The sequence below is a fragment of the Pogoniulus pusillus genome, chromosome 5 (assembly GCF_015220805.1).
Source record: "Pogoniulus pusillus isolate bPogPus1 chromosome 5, bPogPus1.pri, whole genome shotgun sequence".
Lineage (NCBI taxonomy): Eukaryota > Metazoa > Chordata > Aves > Piciformes > Lybiidae > Pogoniulus > Pogoniulus pusillus.
In genome coordinates this window covers 22,290,952-22,311,338 of record NC_087268.1, presented here as the reverse complement: position 1 = coordinate 22,311,338, position 20,387 = coordinate 22,290,952, and the positions used below count along the sequence as shown (strand labels likewise).

General features: G+C 40.9%; 1 protein-coding gene across 6 annotated transcripts in view; it reads left to right on the top strand.

Moving 5' to 3' along the window:
* Nucleotides 1–20,121, top strand: part of JADE3 (jade family PHD finger 3) — a 74,799-nt gene extending 54,678 nt beyond the window's left edge. For all 6 annotated transcript variants that reach the window (XM_064143491.1, XM_064143490.1, XM_064143492.1 and 3 more), the window contains 6 exons: nucleotides 1,049–1,260; nucleotides 4,273–4,440; nucleotides 10,191–10,307; nucleotides 10,734–11,207; nucleotides 14,699–14,816; nucleotides 16,298–20,121. In XM_064143491.1, the coding sequence (XP_063999561.1) occupies nucleotides 1,049–1,260; nucleotides 4,273–4,440; nucleotides 10,191–10,307; nucleotides 10,734–11,207; nucleotides 14,699–14,816; nucleotides 16,298–17,190 (1,982 nt within the window). In that variant the 3' untranslated portion in view covers nucleotides 17,191–20,121. The remainder of the gene's footprint in view (nucleotides 1–1,048; nucleotides 1,261–4,272; nucleotides 4,441–10,190; nucleotides 10,308–10,733; nucleotides 11,208–14,698; nucleotides 14,817–16,297) is intronic.
* The last annotated feature ends 266 nt before the right edge of the window (nucleotides 20,122–20,387 follow it).

Below are 20,387 nucleotides of genomic sequence, written 5' to 3'. Positions count from 1 at the left end.
TGTAGGTCCTTTAGGAAGGGCAGGTGGACAAAGGAGGAAGGTACTTGGCATCTCTTGGATTTCCTGTTCATAAACAAGGAAGAAGCTGTAGGGGCGTGATAAACATGTCACATAATTAGCTGTAATAGCTATGAAGTAGTGGTAACTGATATTCCAAAGGGAGCAAGGAAGAGAAGCAGTAGAGTAGATGTGTCGGGAGACCATCTTGATGAAGGAGGGAGCTCACAGCTGAGCTCCATTGCCAGATTATGTACGAAGCGCAAACAAGGACCAACTTCCCAGACATACAGGGATGTGGTTAACAAAATCAGAGCTTTTCTAGGGGGCAGATCCCCATCTATGGACATTTTCAATTTCTGACTAGAAGCAACAACCTTGTCTGGATTAACTGTTGACACTACTTGGAGCCAGGGATTAGTCTAGAGCCTCCTGAAGGTCCCTTCCCACATGAATGATTCTGTAACTTTTAATTCAGGAAGTCAGAAAATATCCAGGCATTGGAACAATTTAATAGCAGAAGACACTTTGTAATTTATCTTTTCCATCTCCGTGTTTATTGGTTGCAACAAGGAATCCAAATTAGTAGCTGTAATCATGTGTCTAATCCAGCCGTTAAAATGTTAGCCTCTGATGTTATTGTCATGTGTCTATCCCAACTGCTGAAGGTCTGAGTAAAGCTGTACTATGGGCAGCAGCATCATTTTGACTGAGAATTTGGAGAGCGTGCAGTCCTGAGATTTCTTGTAGTTGTCAGTATTGTACGATTTCTTATGAGGTGTATGGCCTGAAGCTGCCAGCTGAAAGCCAGTGCCACAGCAAATCCTTTTCTAAATGGTTCTGCTTCTGCAAAATTTGATTAGTGGTAGGTGTATGCAGCATGTGTGATGTTCAAATCAACAGAGTATGTATTGCCAGCAGGTTTGTTTGGGGTTTTTTTGAGTACATGATGGGAGAGAATATGCTGTGCCTACTGCTTTACTCGTCCTTCCTTCGTCTTGCATCTCAGCCTGACTGTCCCCCAATTGCCCTTCTCTGTACTTTGTTGCAGGATGTGGGCCCCTGGATGAAAACACAATGGAAAAGACAATTGAAGTGCTGGAACGGCACTGTCATGAGAACATGAATCATGCTATCGAGACTGAAGAAGGGTTGGGTATTGAATACGATGAAGATGTCATCTGTGATGTGTGCCGGTCCCCTGACAGTGAAGATGGGAATGATATGGTGTTTTGTGACAAGTGTAATATCTGTGTCCACCAGGTTAGTGCCTGCAGCAATATTAACATTGTCCTGTGGTTGAAGTTTACCTTGGCAAGTGTGGAATTTGAGCTGGTATTAAATATTAATTGGAAGGGTTTGTGGTTCTTTAGTTTTGATGAGTGGTGCAATACTAAGCTGTATTTTTATATCTTTGCAGTTACAGTAGATTAAGTGGCCTAGTGTGCTAAACTCATGGACATTTGCAGTCCCATAGGGCCATGAAGTGTGTTCTTGGGACTTGCAAGTACTTCCCCTGTGACCATAAACAATTTTCCCCCCATTACTAAACCTACTTTTGAAGAGGGCAGGAACTTCTGTCTTGTCTGTTTCTGAAGAATCTAAAGGTCATTGGTTTCAGAACAGGGCCTTTTCGCTTTGACTTGCTAGTTGGTTGGCCAGACGTGAACTGTCCAAATTTAGCCACCTGAAACCATGAGTAGGCACTCAACAGACTGATCTTTTTCAGAAGGCACAAGCACCTGGGATGCCTGTGCTCTCAATGTGAATATTGCTCACATTTATGGTGTTTGAGGTGTAGCCAAGACTTTGCATTTCTGAGCTCAGCATAGTCAGGCAGAGGTATCCTTCTAATCAAAGAAGGGATATGAACGCTGTGGTTTCTGCCCATCGCGTTCTGGAAGAAGGTTTTGCTGCAAGTTGAAAAGAGGCTAAGAAGGTTTTTTTAAACCTTTTTTTGCACAGTCTGCAAATAATACTTGGAATACATACTGACTGAAAAAGGACCTGTCATCTCCCTGCATGCAGTGGGCTGGTTTCCAGCCTGGCTGTTTGCTTGATCTGATTCACTGCATGAAGCAGCCACGTGAGCCTGAGTGCCAGTAATGTGGCCAGTGACAGGAATACGGCTGGCAGCTGGGCTGTTTGATTCAGCCCCTGCTTGTGCCTGTTCAGAAGTAGTGACAAATTTGCAGTCTTAAGCTTGTGCTTACCTGCTGATGTCCTGCTGCCTCCTTCCTCTTGACCCTTCCTCATGCTGGACCTGCCTCAAATGAACTGAGCTGGAGCTAATCCTAACAACTGACAATCTGTTTTTAATCTATATTGGCTGTGGTTCACTATGTAGCCTCAGGTCTGTTTGTCATCACACAGTTTGGAGGTGAGTGTGAGAGTATTCTCTTTCAAGGTGTACTCTTGTGCCAGCTCAAGCACATGGTGAAATTACCGGTTTAGTAGTCTAGGCTTCTCGGATTAAATTAGAAAGTAGTTTCAGTCCATTTCTAATCACCTAAACATGATTTTAGGTGTAAGGCCTTTTCTGTCAGCAAGAAGAACGCTGGTGGGAGAAAAAAAAGTCACTTGTAAAATTTAGATTACAGCTCCCCCTGATGGACTTTTAAAGCAGCTGTCACAGCAAAACCAGCGTTTACATTACTCAGCCTGGCATCTCCATAATGAAGCATTTACCTCAAGAAAGTCCCCGTCTCTACAGACCTGAGATAAATGTACAATACTTTCTGATATCACTTGATATTAGATACTGAGATCTTGTAATTGGAAGACTGGGAAGGCAAGTGTGGAAATTGCCCTAATTAGGCCATAGCTGGAGTTCTGTGTCCTGTTCTGGGCTCCCCAGCTCAAGCGAGATAGAGAACTACTGGAGAGAGACCAATAGAGGGCCACGAGGATAATGGGAGAGAGATGTTCCAGTCCCTGTATGAGGAGAGACTGAAAGACCTGAGCCTGTTTAGTTTGGAAAAAAGAAGACCAACAGGAGATGCTTATAAATATCTAAATATCTTTTCTTAGGGGTGGCCAGTGATAGGACAAGGGGCAATAGGTACAGACAAGAACACAGGACGTTCTGTCTGTGAACACAAGGAAGGACCTTCTTTAAGGGTGATGAAGCACTGAGCAGGCTGCCCATAGAAGTTGTGGAATCTCCTTCACTGAAGACTTTCAAAATCTGCCAAGATGCATTCCTGTACAACCTGATCTAGGTGTATCTGTTTTAGTGGGGCAGGGTTTAGACTACATAATCTCCAAAAGTCCCTTCCTACCACTACTATGCTCCAATTCTGTCATTTTGTACTGAATTTGAATTTGAAAGACCCTGTCCTCTTGAACCTTCCCATCTCTAGGAATGGTGAGATTTCTACTAAAAGCACTCTTCTGATAAAGCTTTTGTTTGGAGCTATTGAGTGGGATTAGACCTTGGTGGCAGCCAATGGTTTCAGATATAATCAGCTTTAACATGCCTGTATGTGTGTACAGCAGGATGTATCTAGGTACCCGTGTAGTTAGCCATTAAGAACTGCTAGGAATTCAAAGGAAAAAATACACTATTTTTTTTGTCGTTGTTGTTGTTCTTGGTGGGTTAGTTTGTTTTTTGTTGTTGTTGTTACGTAAACCTAGTTGAACTTGAGAAATATCTCAAAGTATCTCATTTTCTGAAGGGTTAAGTGCAGTAGTCAGAAATAGCAATAAAATCCAGCACGTCATAGTTTCAGTGTAGCCATGACTTTTGTTGCAATATTTATATATTTGAAGTAACAAATAATTCATAGGAGTGTAACCACAGAGGTAATCTAATGTTTCAGGAAGCAGTCTTCAATCAAACAACCTCGGTCCCTCAACATCTAAATAGAATTATGGTAGTATGTAAAATTATTAGTGGTAGGAAATTGTGATTCTTATAAAGGATTAGTTGCAAAAGCAAATTTAAATAAATGTCTTTGGTTTTTGCTTCAGAAATGAAAAGCCACTAAAAGGTAAGATGAGTTCTTAACCAGTGGGGTTGTTCAGTCAGTGTTTTACACTATAAGCAAGTAATACCAGCACATATTATGAAAAGAAAGCAGCAAAAGAGACTTTGCTTTAGAGGGTGTTTTTCTTTGATCACTTAATTCATTTTAAGGTAAAGAAATTAGATAAAGGTTAAATAAAAGCCAAACTGTGTATTTAATATTTGGAGGTGTTTGGACCATGTAATTATTACTGATTGTGCATGAAGTCCTCTCAGTGCAATGATCTTAATACCTGTTTTCCTCCAAGGCATGCTATGGAATCTTAAAAGTACCTGAAGGGAGCTGGCTGTGTCGCACCTGCGTCCTGGGAATACATCCTCAGTGCCTCCTGTGTCCCAAACGAGGAGGTGCTATGAAAGCTACCAGGACAGGAACCAAGTGGGCACACGTGAGCTGTGCTCTCTGGATTCCAGAGGTAAAACAATTTCTGACTTTCTTCTGTATTGTAGACTCTTTTCCATCCTCATTCTCTCTGCTGCCTTTTTTATGTTGTTGCGATTTAAGATGGCTGTCTGGCTTAATATCAGACTTTATTTTGATGAGTCTGCACAGTCTTTGAGGGCTGGAAGTGTCTCCAGCTCATGTTCAATTAATTAATCATTTCATCTCCATTTTCTCAGCAGTCACTTTTGGTGTCACTGTGGTATTTGAATGACCTGCTATAAAGGGTTACTGATGTAAGCTAGTGTTCACTGTTCAACTGCTGTTTCATTGTCTGTCTTGTTTTCTGATGAAATTGTGTGTTCAGTTAGGTGTATAAACTGCAGGACTGTATCTGCTATTGCATTAGAATGATAGAATGTCAGGGCCTAGAAGAGACCTCAGAAGATGACCTGGTCCAGCCCCCCTGCCAGAGCAGGACCACCTAGAGCAGATCATGCTGGAATATTTATGTAGGATGGACTTGGAAGATTTGTCGGTAAAGGTTTTCTTGAAAAGAAAAGTTTTCTGAATGGTGGGGAAGTGAAGCTTTTTATCTTCTGTGTTGTATTTTATTAATAAATAAAGGGGTTTTTTAATATGTTTGTGCTTACATATGTGGAGAGTTTAGCAATGAAGGCTTACATCACATAATTCTGTAAATTGGAATGTTCAGTTGTGTAGAGGTGGGTTTTGTGTTCTGTTTTTACAATTGGGATATTTCTATTTTCTTTCTGGTGAGATCTGCAGTGATTTAATGTGAGGCAATAGCCAGGTCTGACAGTAGTATGACATCATGGGTAAGGATGCCCCTTATCATTTCAAACATCTGCTCCCAAGCACAAGACTCACATTTTCAGAACTTTGAGGATGATGTTAAGATTCTGGGTGGTTGTTTGGTTTGGTTTTTTGTTTTGTTGTTGTTTTTTTTTTGAGGGGGGTGTGTGTTTGGTTGATTGGTTTGGTGTTTTGGGAGGTGTGTGGTTTTTGTCATAGCAACCAAAAGCAAAGTGTAATTCCTAGTTCTGTCATGGGCATGTATCTTCTTTTCAAAGAGACTACCCCTACAGTTGCACTTCTGCTTCCAGGCCTCTTGGGAATTCCTGGCATCTTTTCTGCTTTTAAGGAGAGAGGAGTTGAGGAAGAAAACTCAAAATATTTATTTTTAAATTAAAGGAGCGGCGGGGGGGGATCTCCTAACTTCTCCTATGCTTTGGAAGTGTCCTGGCTGGAAGCTCTTCTGGCTCTGAGCAGACTTGTTTTCCTAAGAGATGTATTCTGCATGTGATTGCCTTGATGCTTTTGCCAGCAGAAGAGGAACTGACATGTTTTTGAGGCATGTGATGGCAGGGATGGGAACACACAGTGGCTTCCTGCCTGCTCACCTCCCTTTAGCTGAGAGAAGGAAGCTTCCAGGAGAGCACTCAGGTGGTAAAGCTTGAATCCCACTGCTCCCACAGCCCATTTGGTGGCTCCAGGACACCAGGCCTTGGGTACCTCCTCCCCTCCACACTAATGCCAAATGTGTTGGGCTTACCAAGTAGGGGCAGGAAACACCTCTTGGTTCCTTTCTGTTTCTCAGTCTCCTGCTTTCTTACATGTGAAACAATTCAGTCGCCAGAGAACCCTTGGGGAATCTCTGTGAAATTGAGAGGTCATTTCCTGTCTGGACAGTCACTGTGATGTGCTGCAAAGGACAAAGAAGACCTAGAGATGAATACTTTATTGGGGAATGCATATTCTCATCTAGCTACTTTTATTCTTCCCAAGTTTTAACTCAGTGATTCCCCAAATGTACGGATTGTAGAGTCACTGCCATTTTCTCTTGTGGCCCTAACAAAATGGAGAAAGGCAGAATGTAGAGAGGAGTGGGTCATAAACCTGTCTGTGCCTTGTGGTAAATGGAGCTTCATGAGTCCTCAGGTATAGGCTAACGCTGTTGCAGGCAATTGCAGGAGGTGTTTTCCTTCATTAACTCCTTCAGCATGGTCTTTCTTTTTTTTCTTTCTTCCCTCATTCCTTGTGAGCTAATTCTATCAAAGGGCTTCCTTGACCCTTACTAGGCTGGGACATTTGAAGGTTTTTACTTTCCAAAATCTTCATTGTTTGTTTATGTATTTTTATTCTTCTGCCTTTATTGTCTTCTCATGTAAACGTGTAGTTGTATTTCGTGTTTTCTTTAAAAGTATGTGTGTGTGTATGTACATCTAAAGAAACACAAGAAAACTGACACAGATTTGTTTAAATGTGACGTCTTCTGCCTTTAGATAACCCATTACAGTTATGTTGCCTCTCAATGTGATATTAGCTGAAGCAGAAATTTATTTTCCCTTGCTATAATTGGAAAGGTATCAAATTGACTGTCCTTAGCTGCCGGCGTGAGTGGCTGTGTGCTCCAGCCACAAGGTTGCCTTTCCCAGCCGTCAATGCAAATCACTGCATTCTGGTGGCTTCTGGTGGCAGATTAGCAGGGGGGCTGAGGAGCGGAGGACAGCAGTGTGGCTTTAGAGAAGGCAGCTCATACACAGAACAGTTGGAGAGAAGGTGCTTCAGCAGCCCATTGTCCTCAGTTTCTCAAAGGCTTAAAACTTTCTTCAGAGTACAGCAGTCAAAATGTGACAAGGTGAAGAAGTAAAGAGAAAACTGATACATTTTAACAGCAGATGGGTCATTCCTACCTTGGGATGGGAGGGTTTAGGGAATGAAAACGTTAGCCTCTGCTCTCTGGTTCCCTCATGAGCAGCAAAGTTCAATCAGACATTGCCTTGACACCTCTCTGAGTATCAGGAACATGCAGGCGGCATGAGTCCAGTATAAATAAATTGCTCCTGACTCTGTAAATGCCTCTTTGTGTGTTTGCAGAGTGGAGTAATGTAAACAGGCAGCATTGCAGGCTGAATAGACACTATTTCCAACATAAATATTTCCTGACCTTATCAGTTCTAGCGGGGCACGGAGCAGGGAGAGGGACTGGGTCATTTCTTAGCTTCTGCTAGGGAGCATAGTGGAAAGTTGGTATTACTCAATCTCCAGAGAAATTCACTGAAAATTGTGGTTTCTTTTTGAAAGGAGCCTAGATAATGTCACAAGATGATTTAAACCGTTAATTCCCAGAGGAAATCTTGTTTTGTAGTGTCCTGTTAAGTGGGACAAGAATTCTGGTCAATTCTTAGTGCTACATTGTTTCAGAAATGCTTATGCAACTTTGTAACCACCTCTGTTTTGATCAAGGTCAAGGTAGACTGATGAAAGACTCTTTCATTTTGGAAGTAAAAATGCTGGATTTGATGGTGTTTGAGTGCTAGACATTACTTTGTGGAACTATTCAAGCTTTTCAGGGAAAAACCTTCTGACTTTCCTGCTAGTTTACAGGAAGGCCAGAACAGATTAAGTTGTTTGTCATCTCTGTTTGATGAGGGCATTGTGTACTGCCTGCCTGTTCTCCTTTTCTGGTAAAACCTGGACCCTCTCTGAAGCATCCCACTATCTTCCTAACGAAGACTTCAGGAAATGCCATGCAGCAGACTGGTGTCAGTATGTTTCAGAAGACATAGCTTACAGCTGGGGAGTCAGACAATAAAATAGTATGAAAAATATAAATATTATTTGAGTCCATTTATATCATTCCTTTGAACTGCTGATCAACTTGTAAAAAATGTGGAAGTGATGAACCATCACTTTCACAGCTATCTTCCACCTACTTAAAGGATCCTTAGAACTATGGAACCATAAGGAGTGAGCAGCAAAAAATCCTCATTTGAGCATAGCAACTACGACTCTTGGACTCGATGAACTTGTCGCTTCTATCTTTGTGTGTCTCCTTCACTAAAGCTGCCTGCTGAAGCAAAGCCTTTCCTCCTCAAAGGATTAAACAGGTTTTTAACTGAATGTGTGCATCAAGTGCTGTTAATGTAGCTCCAAAGGGAAGCTAGGAACTTCAGCTTAGTCTACTGGCTCTTACAGAGTCAACAGTTTAATTATCACATGTTAAACTAATTTATATGAATTGGATATCCCTAGAGAGTCTTACTATGGAGTTAATCTGTAAAAATTACTGTAGCGTGATGCTGTCATAGTTTCTAGGAAAGAAGGGGAAAAAAAAGGCTGTAACTGCGTTCTAAAGGAATCACCTTTATTCTGACCTCACAGTGCTATAGAGTATAACCTAGGAACCTACTTTCTTTGGATTCTTAGATCTGACCCCTTTGAGTAAAGGCCTCTATCACATCACTGGAAATACAGGTCTTCTCTGTTCAGATAAATTGTTCCTGGAAAGGAGATCTTCCTAGCTAGAATCAGCAATGTATATCTGCTTCAGGCAGGCAGCCCTCCAAAGCATACAACTGTTAAATTAATAAAAGTACTAAGCATCAAAATACAGAATTTTAGAGACTGGCATTCTTGGGACAGAATAGTTGTCCCGCTGAAGTCTTTTGCTATATGCCATTCTCATATTGGCCCAATTCTGTATGTTGGTCATTCAGAGCCTCCTGACTTTTAGTTTCTTTCCTTGGATAATTTCCATATGTTGGGAGTGGCTATGGGATGTCTACAGAGATAATTGACATCTATTTTGGTGTCCAAATTATGGACAGGGAGTTTTTTTGTTCATATGGACAACAGGCAGCTGAGAAATTTGTCACAAGAGATATTTGGATGTTAGTGTAACAAAGGAGCAAAGATTCTGTGCTTATCTCAGTGTTTTCTTTCTTTTAGTATTAATATCTATAATCTGGTCTGCCAGAGACAATGGATCATCCAAATTAAGTACGTGAAAACTGGCACAAGAGAATATACTGCACTTTGCAGTAAGAGAAATTGGTTGTATTCTTTCTCAGATTATTCTTGATACAATCTGTAGTGAAGAAAATGTATTAGAATCACCTCTTGCGTTAGTGCACTTAGAAGAGAGGCAGAGCTGGAAAGTAAGGCTTTCCCCAGCTGCTGAGCAATAGATCTGATTCTGCTCCAGACTTTGAGCTGTAGCTACTTTGAGAAGTAGCTATGGTAGCAGATCTGTGGATCTTAAAGAAGAAACTTTTCAGGTAAGTATGATTTAAGTTCTCCCATTTTGTTCTGAGTAGCTCGTATTTTGGTACTTCTGAAGTTAGACCTCTTAAAGCAGCGCAGGTAATTAATGATAGAATGAGAAGGACTGGCCTCAAGTTGTGCCAGGGGAGGTTTAGTCTGGATATTAGGAAAAATCTTTTCATGGAAGGGGTTGTGAGGCACTGGAACAGGTTGCCTGGGGAAGTGGTTGAATTGCCATCCCTGGACATGTTTAAAAGCCATGTGGATCTGGTGCTTGGGGACATGGTGTAGTGACAGACTTGATGGAGTGTGTGAAATGGCTGGATTCTGTAATCTGAGGTCCTTTCCAACTTGGATCAGAGGTCCTGATGGTTTGACTCTATCATCTCAGAGGTCTTTTCCAGGCCAAACAGTTCTAAGTCTATGGAAAAAAATAACCCAGAATGGAAAAGAAATAAGCATCACTCAAGTGGTTTGTAACAAGGCATGCTGCAGGTGCCTCAAAAATTTTGAAGAATTAGCCACCAAGTTAAACCAGTGTTAGGGTTTTACACTGTTGTTTTCATGTGAAGTCTTTTAAGGTCCCTAAACTGAGAAGTATGGCAATCTCCTGGTGAGATAAATGTGTGGTCATATTTCTCCTTCTGGTGTGGATGGAGAGGTTTTTTTTATTGCTTTGATAGCTGTTTTTCATGCTGTTTTTTTTGTTTACAGGTTAGTATTGCTTGCCCAGAAAGGATGGAGCCAATCACAAAGGTGTCTCACATTCCACCAAGTCGATGGGCTCTAGTGTGTAGTTTATGCAAACTGAAAACTGGTGCTTGCATTCAGGTATGTACTTGTCCTGTAGTGACTGTGGGATGTGTCTATGAGGAAAGGGTCATTCTGGGTTTGTGTTTTGTTCTTCCTGTGTTCAGAGATGCCTCTTTATTCAAAAACGTTTGCTGTCAAATTATTTCACCAGCACAGAGGCTTGGGATTTAGTCTGAGTTGTTGTTTTTTTTCAATCAGACTGAGATGTATAAGGACTGCTGTGGCTCAGGGATGGATAGAAGGGTCCTTCCTGTTGAACACTGTCCACAAGCAAGAAAATACTAAATCAAAATGCCAGTTTGATAGAGATCCGCAAATATTTTTAAGAGTGCTTAGGAAATATGTTTGTGGGGATGGTCTTCCATGTAATTAAGGTAATTCTGCCCTATTTTTTTTATTGGTTTGCTGCTGCTCTTACTGATGGAGGTTTTATTTTGTCTGTAGTGTTCCGTGAAAAGCTGCATCACTGCCTTTCATGTCACCTGTGCCTTTGAGCATAGCTTAGAGATGAAAACTATCCTGGATGATGGGGATGAGGTCAAGTTCAAGTCATATTGTCTAAAGCACAGCAAGAACAAACAGAATTCCCTGCCTGATGTTGACGAGCACCCCAAAAGCATGTCAGACCAGAAGCAAACAGAGAGTGAGAAAACCAGCTTACGAGCCCAAAAACTCCGAGAGCTAGAAGAAGAGTTTTACTCATTAGTTAAAGTGGAGGATGTTGCAGCAGAACTGGGCCTTCCTAAACTTGCTGTAGATTTCATCTACAATTACTGGAAGTTAAAACGAAAAAGTAACTTTAACAAACCATTATTTCCTCCCAAGGAGGATGAAGAAAACGGCTTGGTGCAGCCAAAAGAAGATAGCATTCATACTCGCATGAGGATGTTCATGCATTTGAGGCAAGACCTAGAGAGGGTAAGAATTTAAATGATGAAATTTTGAAAAATGATTTGCAGGTGAGCAAGGTCTCTGTTTGTGGGCAAAAGTGGGAACAGGAAAAGCACAGGGAGATGATTTAAAAAATAATGGTTAAAAAAAAAACCCAAATGGTAAGGTCTTCATTCTTTTGATATTCTTCACTGCCTACTGGAGAGACTTTCAGGGAATGTCCCTTGTCAGTCTAGCAAGAGTTTCACTGTGAAAACAGTGCTTCCTGACTTGCTTAGAGGCTATTCCTTTATATATTTTAAGATTCATGTTTCTGTGCACAGTGGTTATATTTCCGAACTGACGCCTTCATTTCAACTTCCTTTGAGTAACTGTTTAAAAAAGATTAAGTGGATTTGTTTGCCCCAGCTGTAGGAGTTGTTACTGATAGAGATTCAATAACAAAAAAAATTACTGGAGTTAAACAAAAGCGAGTGCAAACAGTGAAGGAATGAATAGGTTAAAGCAAAGCTTCTCACGCTTATGGTTTGAAGGTGAAGTCTTAGATGATTGACTTCCATGGTGACTTTCTGGCTACAAACACAGAAGAAGACTGGCCTGTACTCATATCACTTAGCTTGACCTATGATTCAGGAGTGTTCACTACTTTTCCTCACCATTGTGCTTAAGTCAGCTAGTTCCAGGTAGTGGACAGGCTCAATCACTCATCTCTCTTGTGACCTAGATATTTTCATGGCACATAACTGCCTTAGGTGCTACAGTTGGTTAGTGATCTGAAAGTAGCCCACTGAGGCTATCACTGCTTGAGGCTTCACTGAAAAAATGGAAATTATCTTTTTATCAGTACCTAGCCAGGCTGCTATCAGATTGCCAGCTAGCTGGTAGTTTGAAAAGATGGAATCCATCAGCAAAATTCAGAGCAGGAATTTTTTTAGGAAGGCACACTGAGAGTGCCTTTTTCTAACAGCTGATGGGGAAGGAAGCCAGGCTTGTTAACCCCTTAGAGGCTTCTCATTAGGTTGGCCTGTAGGCCTGCAATCACCTGCAATGTTCAAGTGCCTACAGATAGGTAAAGAACTTTTAAAAGGAAACATGATTAATTAGATGTGCTAGATCTGATTTGTAGACATTGGAGAGGGGGAGGAAATGCAGAAAACAGAAAATAGTGTTGTAAGAGAAAGGAAAACAACACTGGGGAGAGAAAAAACAGAAGATACAGAGAGATGAGTGTTGGAACCAAGATTTGCATTTGTCTCAGTGTAGCTGTTGTCTTGAATCTAGTTGTGATCAACCTCAAATCTCTGTTTCCAGGACTGTTTTGAGTGTGGATCTTTACATTACAAATAATACTTAAAAACCTTTAACATGTTTCAAAAGGAGAGTTGAGATTTTGAGTTTGTTTGGTTTGTGTGTTTTTCTTTCTTTCAGGAGACCATTTCAAGCTTTTCCTTTTTGTCCAACAAGTGGTTGATTTGCATCAAATTTTGTTGATGCTGATGTACTTTTTCTGAGTGGAGATAATTCAGAGTTTGAAATGTCTGTCTCTTAAGTTTTTGAACTTTTTGTGTCACAAGACTTTCTGCTCAGCTTTATCTTGGGATGAATATAAATTTGGGAATCTTGGAATTTCCGTCCTGAGGAGAGATATTCCAAATCTGAACAAATGGGATTGATTGGTGGGGAAGTATGTTTGAAAAATCTTTCAAACAGCCTTTACACTGTTTCTGTGTTCTGAAAGCTTTTTCTGATGGTTTATCAAGAATTTTCAGTGCATCTTCTGTTCTCATTACACTAGGTGGAAACGTTGCTATTAAATAAATAGTGAAAAAGAATTATGTGGAACTGAGTCACAAAATCATAAGATGGTTAGAGCTGAAAGTGACCTTTAAAGATTATCTAGGCTGACAGCCTCAGTCATGGGCAGGAACATCTTTAAATAGATCAGCCTTGCCCAAATTCACCTTGAACACTTGCAGAGAAGGGGGATCCACAGCTGCTCTGGGCAGCCTGTTCCAGTGTATCACTACCCTCACTGTACACAGTGTACTTTCCTTATGCCTCCTTTAAAACCACTGCCCTTTGTCCTATCAGTACAGCCTCTGGTCTCTCTGTCTTTCTTAAAGCCTCCTGTTGTGTAAAGAAAGGCTGGGGTAGAGTCTCCCCAAAGCCTTCTCTTCTCCAGACTCAACAACCCCAATGCTCTTAGCCTTTTTTCATAGGAGAGGTGTTCCATCTCTCTGATCATTGTTGGGGCCCTCCTCTGGACTTGCTTCAGTAAGTCCATGTCTTGTGTGTTAAGGACTCCATAGCCGGACGCAATACTCAAGGTGAGGTCTTAGGAGACCTTCCTCAACCTGATGGTCATGCTTCTTTTGATACAGTCCAGGATGCTGTTGGCCTTCTGGGCTGTCAGCACACACTGATGGCTCATGTCTTTTTTTTTTATGCACCAGTATCTCTCAGTCCTTCTCCACAGGGCTGCTCATCCCTTAGTCTGTATGATCTTGGGAATTACCCCAGCCCAGGTGCAGAACTTTGTACTTGGCTTTGTTGAACTTCATGTGCCAGTATAATGGAGATGGAAAAGAAACTGCCCCAGGGTCATCTGAAGTGTGTGCTCTGCACAGAAGCCAGAATTTGCTTTTAGAGGTGATCTGCATGTTAGCTTTGGTCAAAACAGGCCAACTCTTTGATAGCTTTGTAAAAAGTATCACTTTATAATACTGCAGTAATTTTAGAGGAAACAAATGTAGTTTAGCTGTTACAAATTATTCTATGGAACACATTGCAGGGAAATTCTGGGAGAATCCAGAAGTAACGTCCCCAACACTCTACTTAGCGGAAGAAGGCTTACAGAGAAGGAAATCTTAGAAATTACTTTCCTTTTGAGTGGAATTTCATGTTCACATGCTGTACTTACAGATGAAAAGATAGTCTGCTGTCTCACAGGATACATTTAAGGAATTCATTAAATGGGCAATTAAAAAAAAATCCTTTTTTTTTTTAATCATAGTTACATACATTCAGTGATAGTTGTGGGAACTTTGCCAAGGGATATTACACATAATGTTGTTGAAATTCTGTTGATGCACTGTTAAACTGCTGGTGGAGCACCTGGGTAAAATGACTCTTTGTTCACCAGTATGGTTAGATGGTCATAGTCTGACTTTATTTCCGTGTACAGAGACTTATATGCATTCTTGCAAGAGGTGTGCTCCACCAAGATTGGTTACATATAGAGGGTACAGGGTTACCAGAATGGCATGGATAGGGTAATATACCATAATAATCTGAGGGTCAGCCTCTGGGTCTGGCTAACTCTGCCCACATGCAGCTGGCACTCCACCCCCTGCAGCTGCTACCCAGGGCCTGGTATCTTAACTCCCAAGATGGGCCCAAGGACACGGGTTGCTCATGTTTATCATTTCATGTCCTGTTAGCAAGAAATTCTCCAATGTTAAACTGTGTCAGGATTTATTTTCTTGTTGCTTATTAAGGCTCCTATTATTCCTGTGTAGGTAAGAAATCTCTGCTACATGGTAAGCAGGAGAGAGAAACTGAAGTTATCTCACAGTAAAGTACATGAACAGGTCTTCAACTTGCAAGTCCAGCTCATAAATCAGGAAATTGCTGCAGGTAATCATATCAGTGCAAAATATTTACAAATTCTGTCTGCATTTAAACTAAAAACTGTGTTATCATTTATGTTTCTGCTTAATGTTTTTAATACTGTAAGTTTACCTTTTAAAACTTCCTTAAGGTATACAGTGAGCTAAAGCATCAACACACATGCAGCTCTTCCATCTCTTGAAATACCCAATCAAATATGTATGTATTTTTTAATGGCTGTTTCTGATTTATGCTTATTACTTGTCACTATGGAATCCAAATAGCAGAAACAAGCTGGTTTTTGCATCCTTGGGCTGCTGGTTTATGGTACTGTTTCCCCACATCAAAGCAGGACTGCTGCTTTGTTGTCCAGCTTGCTTGCTGTCAGTAGTTGGTTCCTTTGGGCAAAAAAAGAAGAGTGACCAGTAACAATTGCTGTTGTTGTGTTGCCTTGTGTATTTGATGAACAGCATGTTATCTCTAGTTATTCCCCTTCCTTCAAAAACAGTTACAGTGTCCTGGCTTTTGATAGTTAACTGGTTAGGAATGCTGACGTACCAAAACTCACTCTGCCCTTCATTTTCATAGCGACCATTTTGAAATAGGGAACACAATACTTGGAAAGAGGAAGAGTGGAGATCACAGTGCAGTTACTCATCTTTTTTTTGCTTTTTAATAGGGAAGGCAGCTATTTCCTCAATATGAAATTGAGATTTCTCTGTTCTTTCGAGATACATAGTATATTTTTAATGACTAATTCAGAGTGAAGTCTTTGTGCCTGGTTTTTTTCCTCTATCCCCTGAAACGTGGATAATTTTCATTAGTACTGACAAGGATTTGTTTTGTTTTGTTCAAAGTGTTAGACCAGACAAGTGCTTTGTGGAAACAGCAGTACTCTAAAGCGTTTTGGCTTTGCATAAATGCATTTTATTAGAAATGTCTACTAAATCAATTTTACATCTTCTAAAATGCAACTGCTCTTTTAATGCTTATTAGGATAACTTGATAGCTACTTTGCAATGGTACTGTATGTGTATAATATCATAAAGACTAATATATTGGGGTGAAAATACTTCTAAAGTGTAGGGAATTTTATAGTGCAAAGTAGAGAGTTGAACTAAGTCCAAATGAAAACTCTGTTTGAAGCACTGTTTTTTTCTTTATCCAAAACTGAATGTGAATCTTTTTTTATAGCTTTGTTGGAACTACTTCAGTCATATTTCGAAAGTGCTTCAGTTCATTGGCTTAATGCCCTGTAAGAAAGGCACATTGTTGTTTTTAATGGAAATGCTAAAATGCTTACCTACATTCCAAAACAGTGGATAATTTGGAAGAGGTCTCATTATCCCCACTTCTCTTTAATGTCCTAAGATAATTTCACACCTAATTGTTTTCAAATGCTTCTTACTGTTGATTGACCTTCTAATGGACTTGTTACAGATAACAAAATTATTAGCCTCTTTAAAAAGCCTTTTTCCTTTCTGCTCCCTCATCTCTTTCTCCTGTAGGCCATGCCCTGACAAGTGCAATAGAGAACACACTGTTCTACCCACCTCCTAGGATCACCCTGAAGTTGAAAATGCCCAAATCAGCACTAGGAGATTGCAAAAATAACTCACTGAAGCCTGGCAACAGACCACTTTCTCCTGACAACAACAGCACCGTTTACAGCAAACGAAGTGTGCCGATGTCAAAGGAATCATTTGAAATTAAAGCAAAATCTTACTCCAGGTATCAGCACGACAGCAGAAGTAATGGGCTGTTGGCAGGGATCGGCAAGCCCCGGAGTGAGGTGAAGGATTCTGGCCCCACACAGATGCCGGAGTTTTACCGAGGCCAGCCATCCGGGAAGCCCTTAGCACTCCAGGCCGCTTTGCATGGACAGTCTTCCATTGGGAATGGGCGGGTGCAGCAGGACAACTTGAGGCTGGCGGCCAAGTCCAACGGTCTGATGGGCAGGGCTGGAGATGTGAGCCAGAGGGACAGCTCCAGCCAGACTCCCTATGAACAAGAGTCTGTGCTTACGGCTCACTTGGCCAGCCAGAGCAGTTTCAGAAAATCCACCATAGAACATTTCAGCCGATCCTTTAAGGAGGCTACCAACAGTCTGGTGAGGACCACAGAGGATCTCCGGTGCTGTGAAAAGCCAACAAGAAGACTTGCAACGAAAGATCGCTTGTGGAGCAAGCAGACGCTTGAAGGTGCTCCTTACCAGGACAACGACGGGTACTGTCCTGACTTAGAGCTGAGTGACTCTGAAGCGGAAAGTGATGAAAACAAAGAGCAAGTGAGGTTAAGACGAAGTAGTTCAGAGAGAGAAAGCCCAAGTAAGGACTTTGGGAGGGATTGTCACAATAGAAACAAAAAAAATATGATATCTCACAGTTCGGTACAAAGGTGATTAGAAGCCCCCACGGGGTAACTCAGCCTTTATGTACTCCAGTGTACCAGTGCAAAGTTCAGCATCAAAAGGTTCCAGAAAATAGTCCAGGACCTACTTTAGGGAGAGTTGCAGTAAGGGATGGAGGGCAGGGAGAGAAATAAGAGTAGTTTTGTTCAACTGTGAATTGACTGGCAGTTTTCACAGGGTTAAGTCGATGATTCACAAAGTCGTGTGGAAATCTGTGCGTTTATGTTAGAGGGTAAAATCTGGGAGAGCAAGAGGCAGTTAATCTTTGTGTAAATTCAGGAGACTGCTTCCCCTTTGCCAGCCTGTATGCAAGGCAACATGTTCATGTTATGCCAATCTTGTGGTTTTGGACAGGTATTAAAGAAGCCCTTGCATAGCTCTACTGTGTTGCAGGAGATCTGCAAATGGAGACACTGAAACTGCATTTTTACGGCACCTGCAGTATGGCTTTGATCCAGCAACACTGTTCCGGATGTGTTAGGAAGTTAAGCACATGAAAAGTCCTGATGGTTTCCCCCAGGAGCATTTGTGCTCAGCTCTCCAAGCACATGCTGGTGTGCTCTGCTGGATCTGGCCCAAAGTGACTACTAAATGATAATCCTCTTCTGCAGGAGGCTTTGAACTGCAGTGACATTTGCAGGCTCCTAGCAGAAGGTAGAAGCAGGCGTCACTGGCACTGCCAAACTCACTGACCTCTAGACATGCCCCCCTTGCCTGCTCTTGCTGAAGGTTTGTGTTTCTTTTCACAATAACTTGCTTATTTTGTAAATAGACAACTTCTAGTACTTCAGTTTTTTTAATCTGTACATAATTGCTTGTTGTGGGATGCACTTGTAAATATTTTACCCAGCTAACAAGTACAGATGGTTAATTTTGTGAATAGTGTTTACAAAAGTAGATGTACTACTTCAAAAGAAAAATGCTATTGACACTTAAATTTAGGCAATCACCAGTGATGCCAGGTTACTCTTGAAACAGATTCCATGTCCAGAGATGTTCATACCTGGGATTTTTAAAATAAGATGAATTAGAAGTAATTTTATCTAAACTTTTTTATGCGGGCACAGATTTTCGACCCTAGTTGCCAGGAGGCAGGTGTAGAAGCCTTATTTCTGGCATTGAGGTCTGTAAAATTTTAGCCAGTTGTAATTTTGAGTATGCTGAGTTTTTTTTAATTGATGAAAAATCCATTATTTTATTAAGCTGCTTTTCAACCTCTGGATCAGTTGCTGTTTCCCAAACTAACACTTTCTTTGGTGTAGGTCCTTTAAAATGAGCAGTTGTTCAGTAGTGATTCCATTTAAGCCAGTGCTGAGGAAGTGAGATGGGAAGGGAATCTTTTGGTGTTTGTTTCAATGACACGGGATTTTTGTTTGAATGCAAACAAGCTTCTTGTTTTCCAGATGGTGTTCTGTTGATCAACAGAGTAACTGCAACGAGTTTCTTAAAAATGCTGTACGCTTCTTTAAAGTGCAACATCCTCTGCCCCTGCGTCACTGCCTGAAACGGGCTGTAGGTGTACAGGGCCACATCATGCAGCTCTTTTGGTTCGAGGGTTCATTTTGTCTTGAACAAATTGAGTTCCCCACTCAGCGTGAGGATGACTATGCAGGATCCAACCAACCATCTGTTTTTCTTCGTTTATTTCTTAATTTATTGCTTTTAGCTTGGGAAATGGCAACGACATTTTTAGATTAATTTTAAACTTTTAAATTTCCCTAGTTGCAATAAGACTAGCAGGTCAAGGGCTGGAGGACTTTACAGTAGTGAATTGTAATTTTGGTTGTTTTTTTAAATCTATATACTTGGCAGTTCTGCTCTGTTTGCTCATGCATCTTAATTCCCCCACACACACTTCTTGATTTTATGTATATTTGTGTAATTGATCTTTTTAGAGGTGTATCTTCAAAATTATTTCCTTTGGTGTAAATATGCAGTAGCATTTTAGGTTTCCACATGTTTTTATTTTAATGGGAAATGCTTTGTGTTCTAAGCCATGTGGGTCATTCAGAATAACTAAACAAATGGCTGTTCATTTGTATTCCAGTTCTGATTCTCTTAGTTCTCCTTCGATATTTATTATTAATCCTCTCTTGCTGGTCATGAAATTCTGTGACGTTTGTGTCGGGAGCACTTATCTGGGAGGTCAGCAAAGTGTTCATGTTGTTTTGTGGCCAGAAGTCCATGACAGAAGGGAGGGAAAATGGTGCTTCAGCAAAACTCAGCGTTTCTGCTCTTCTGGAGTTATTAATTCAGTCGTTTCCAGTCTGGGCAATGGTTTTGCTAATTCTTACATTATTTTAATAGATATATGAAGGAGCCCTTGGTTTTGTAGTTCACAAGTATTGTCCCCAAAGTGCATTTGCTAGTTTTTATTGTGTGTTTGGTGGCTGTTTGAAGTATTACCTCTTAACCTTATTTGTCTTTTTTTTTTTTTAATTTGCATTTTGTTTTATATATATAAATATATATATATTCAATTTTCCAAGATGGACTCAGTCTTTTTCAGATGTCCCCTTTTTACAAGTACTTTTTCATTAAATTATGAAACTGCTAACAGTATTTTCATTTGTTGTGATTTATTCAGGACTTTACCCTCTGTGTCTGGCAGGTTGGTCAACTCACCAGCCTAGCAGCAGTGCCATGCCCATCAGGTATAGATTATTTGTGCAGAGTTGGCAGTACTTTCACAAGTTGAAGTGTCGAGGAAAACATTTCACCTTCAGCCTTTCTAAAAAGTTGCCGAACACTAATTTGCTGTGTATAACAAATAGTCCAAGCTTGGCTTTCTGTTTCTACCCAGCTGAGCAAATGTAACAACCATTTGCTGTGCTGGTCTCACTTTTTACTGCATTTGCTTTTGCCACAGGATAACTGTCTATCCCTGATTGGACAAATAAAGTCATAAAGGAAGATACATAACCAGGTCTTCTGTCTCATCTGCTTCTTGTACACTCACACACATGCACAGATGACTGTTTAACAGCCAACTATTGCCACGTGTGTGTGCACAGGAAAAATCAGTGCAAGCAAACGGCCAGGTTGATTTTGCATGACTGTTGCTGTAGTTCCCCCTGTTCCCACAGGCCGGTGCTGTGATATACCTTGCCAGCAGATGAGCTCCCTGTGCCAGAGCAGGAAAGAAGGCAAAATAGAGAATGAATATCACAGAATACCGGGTTGAAAGG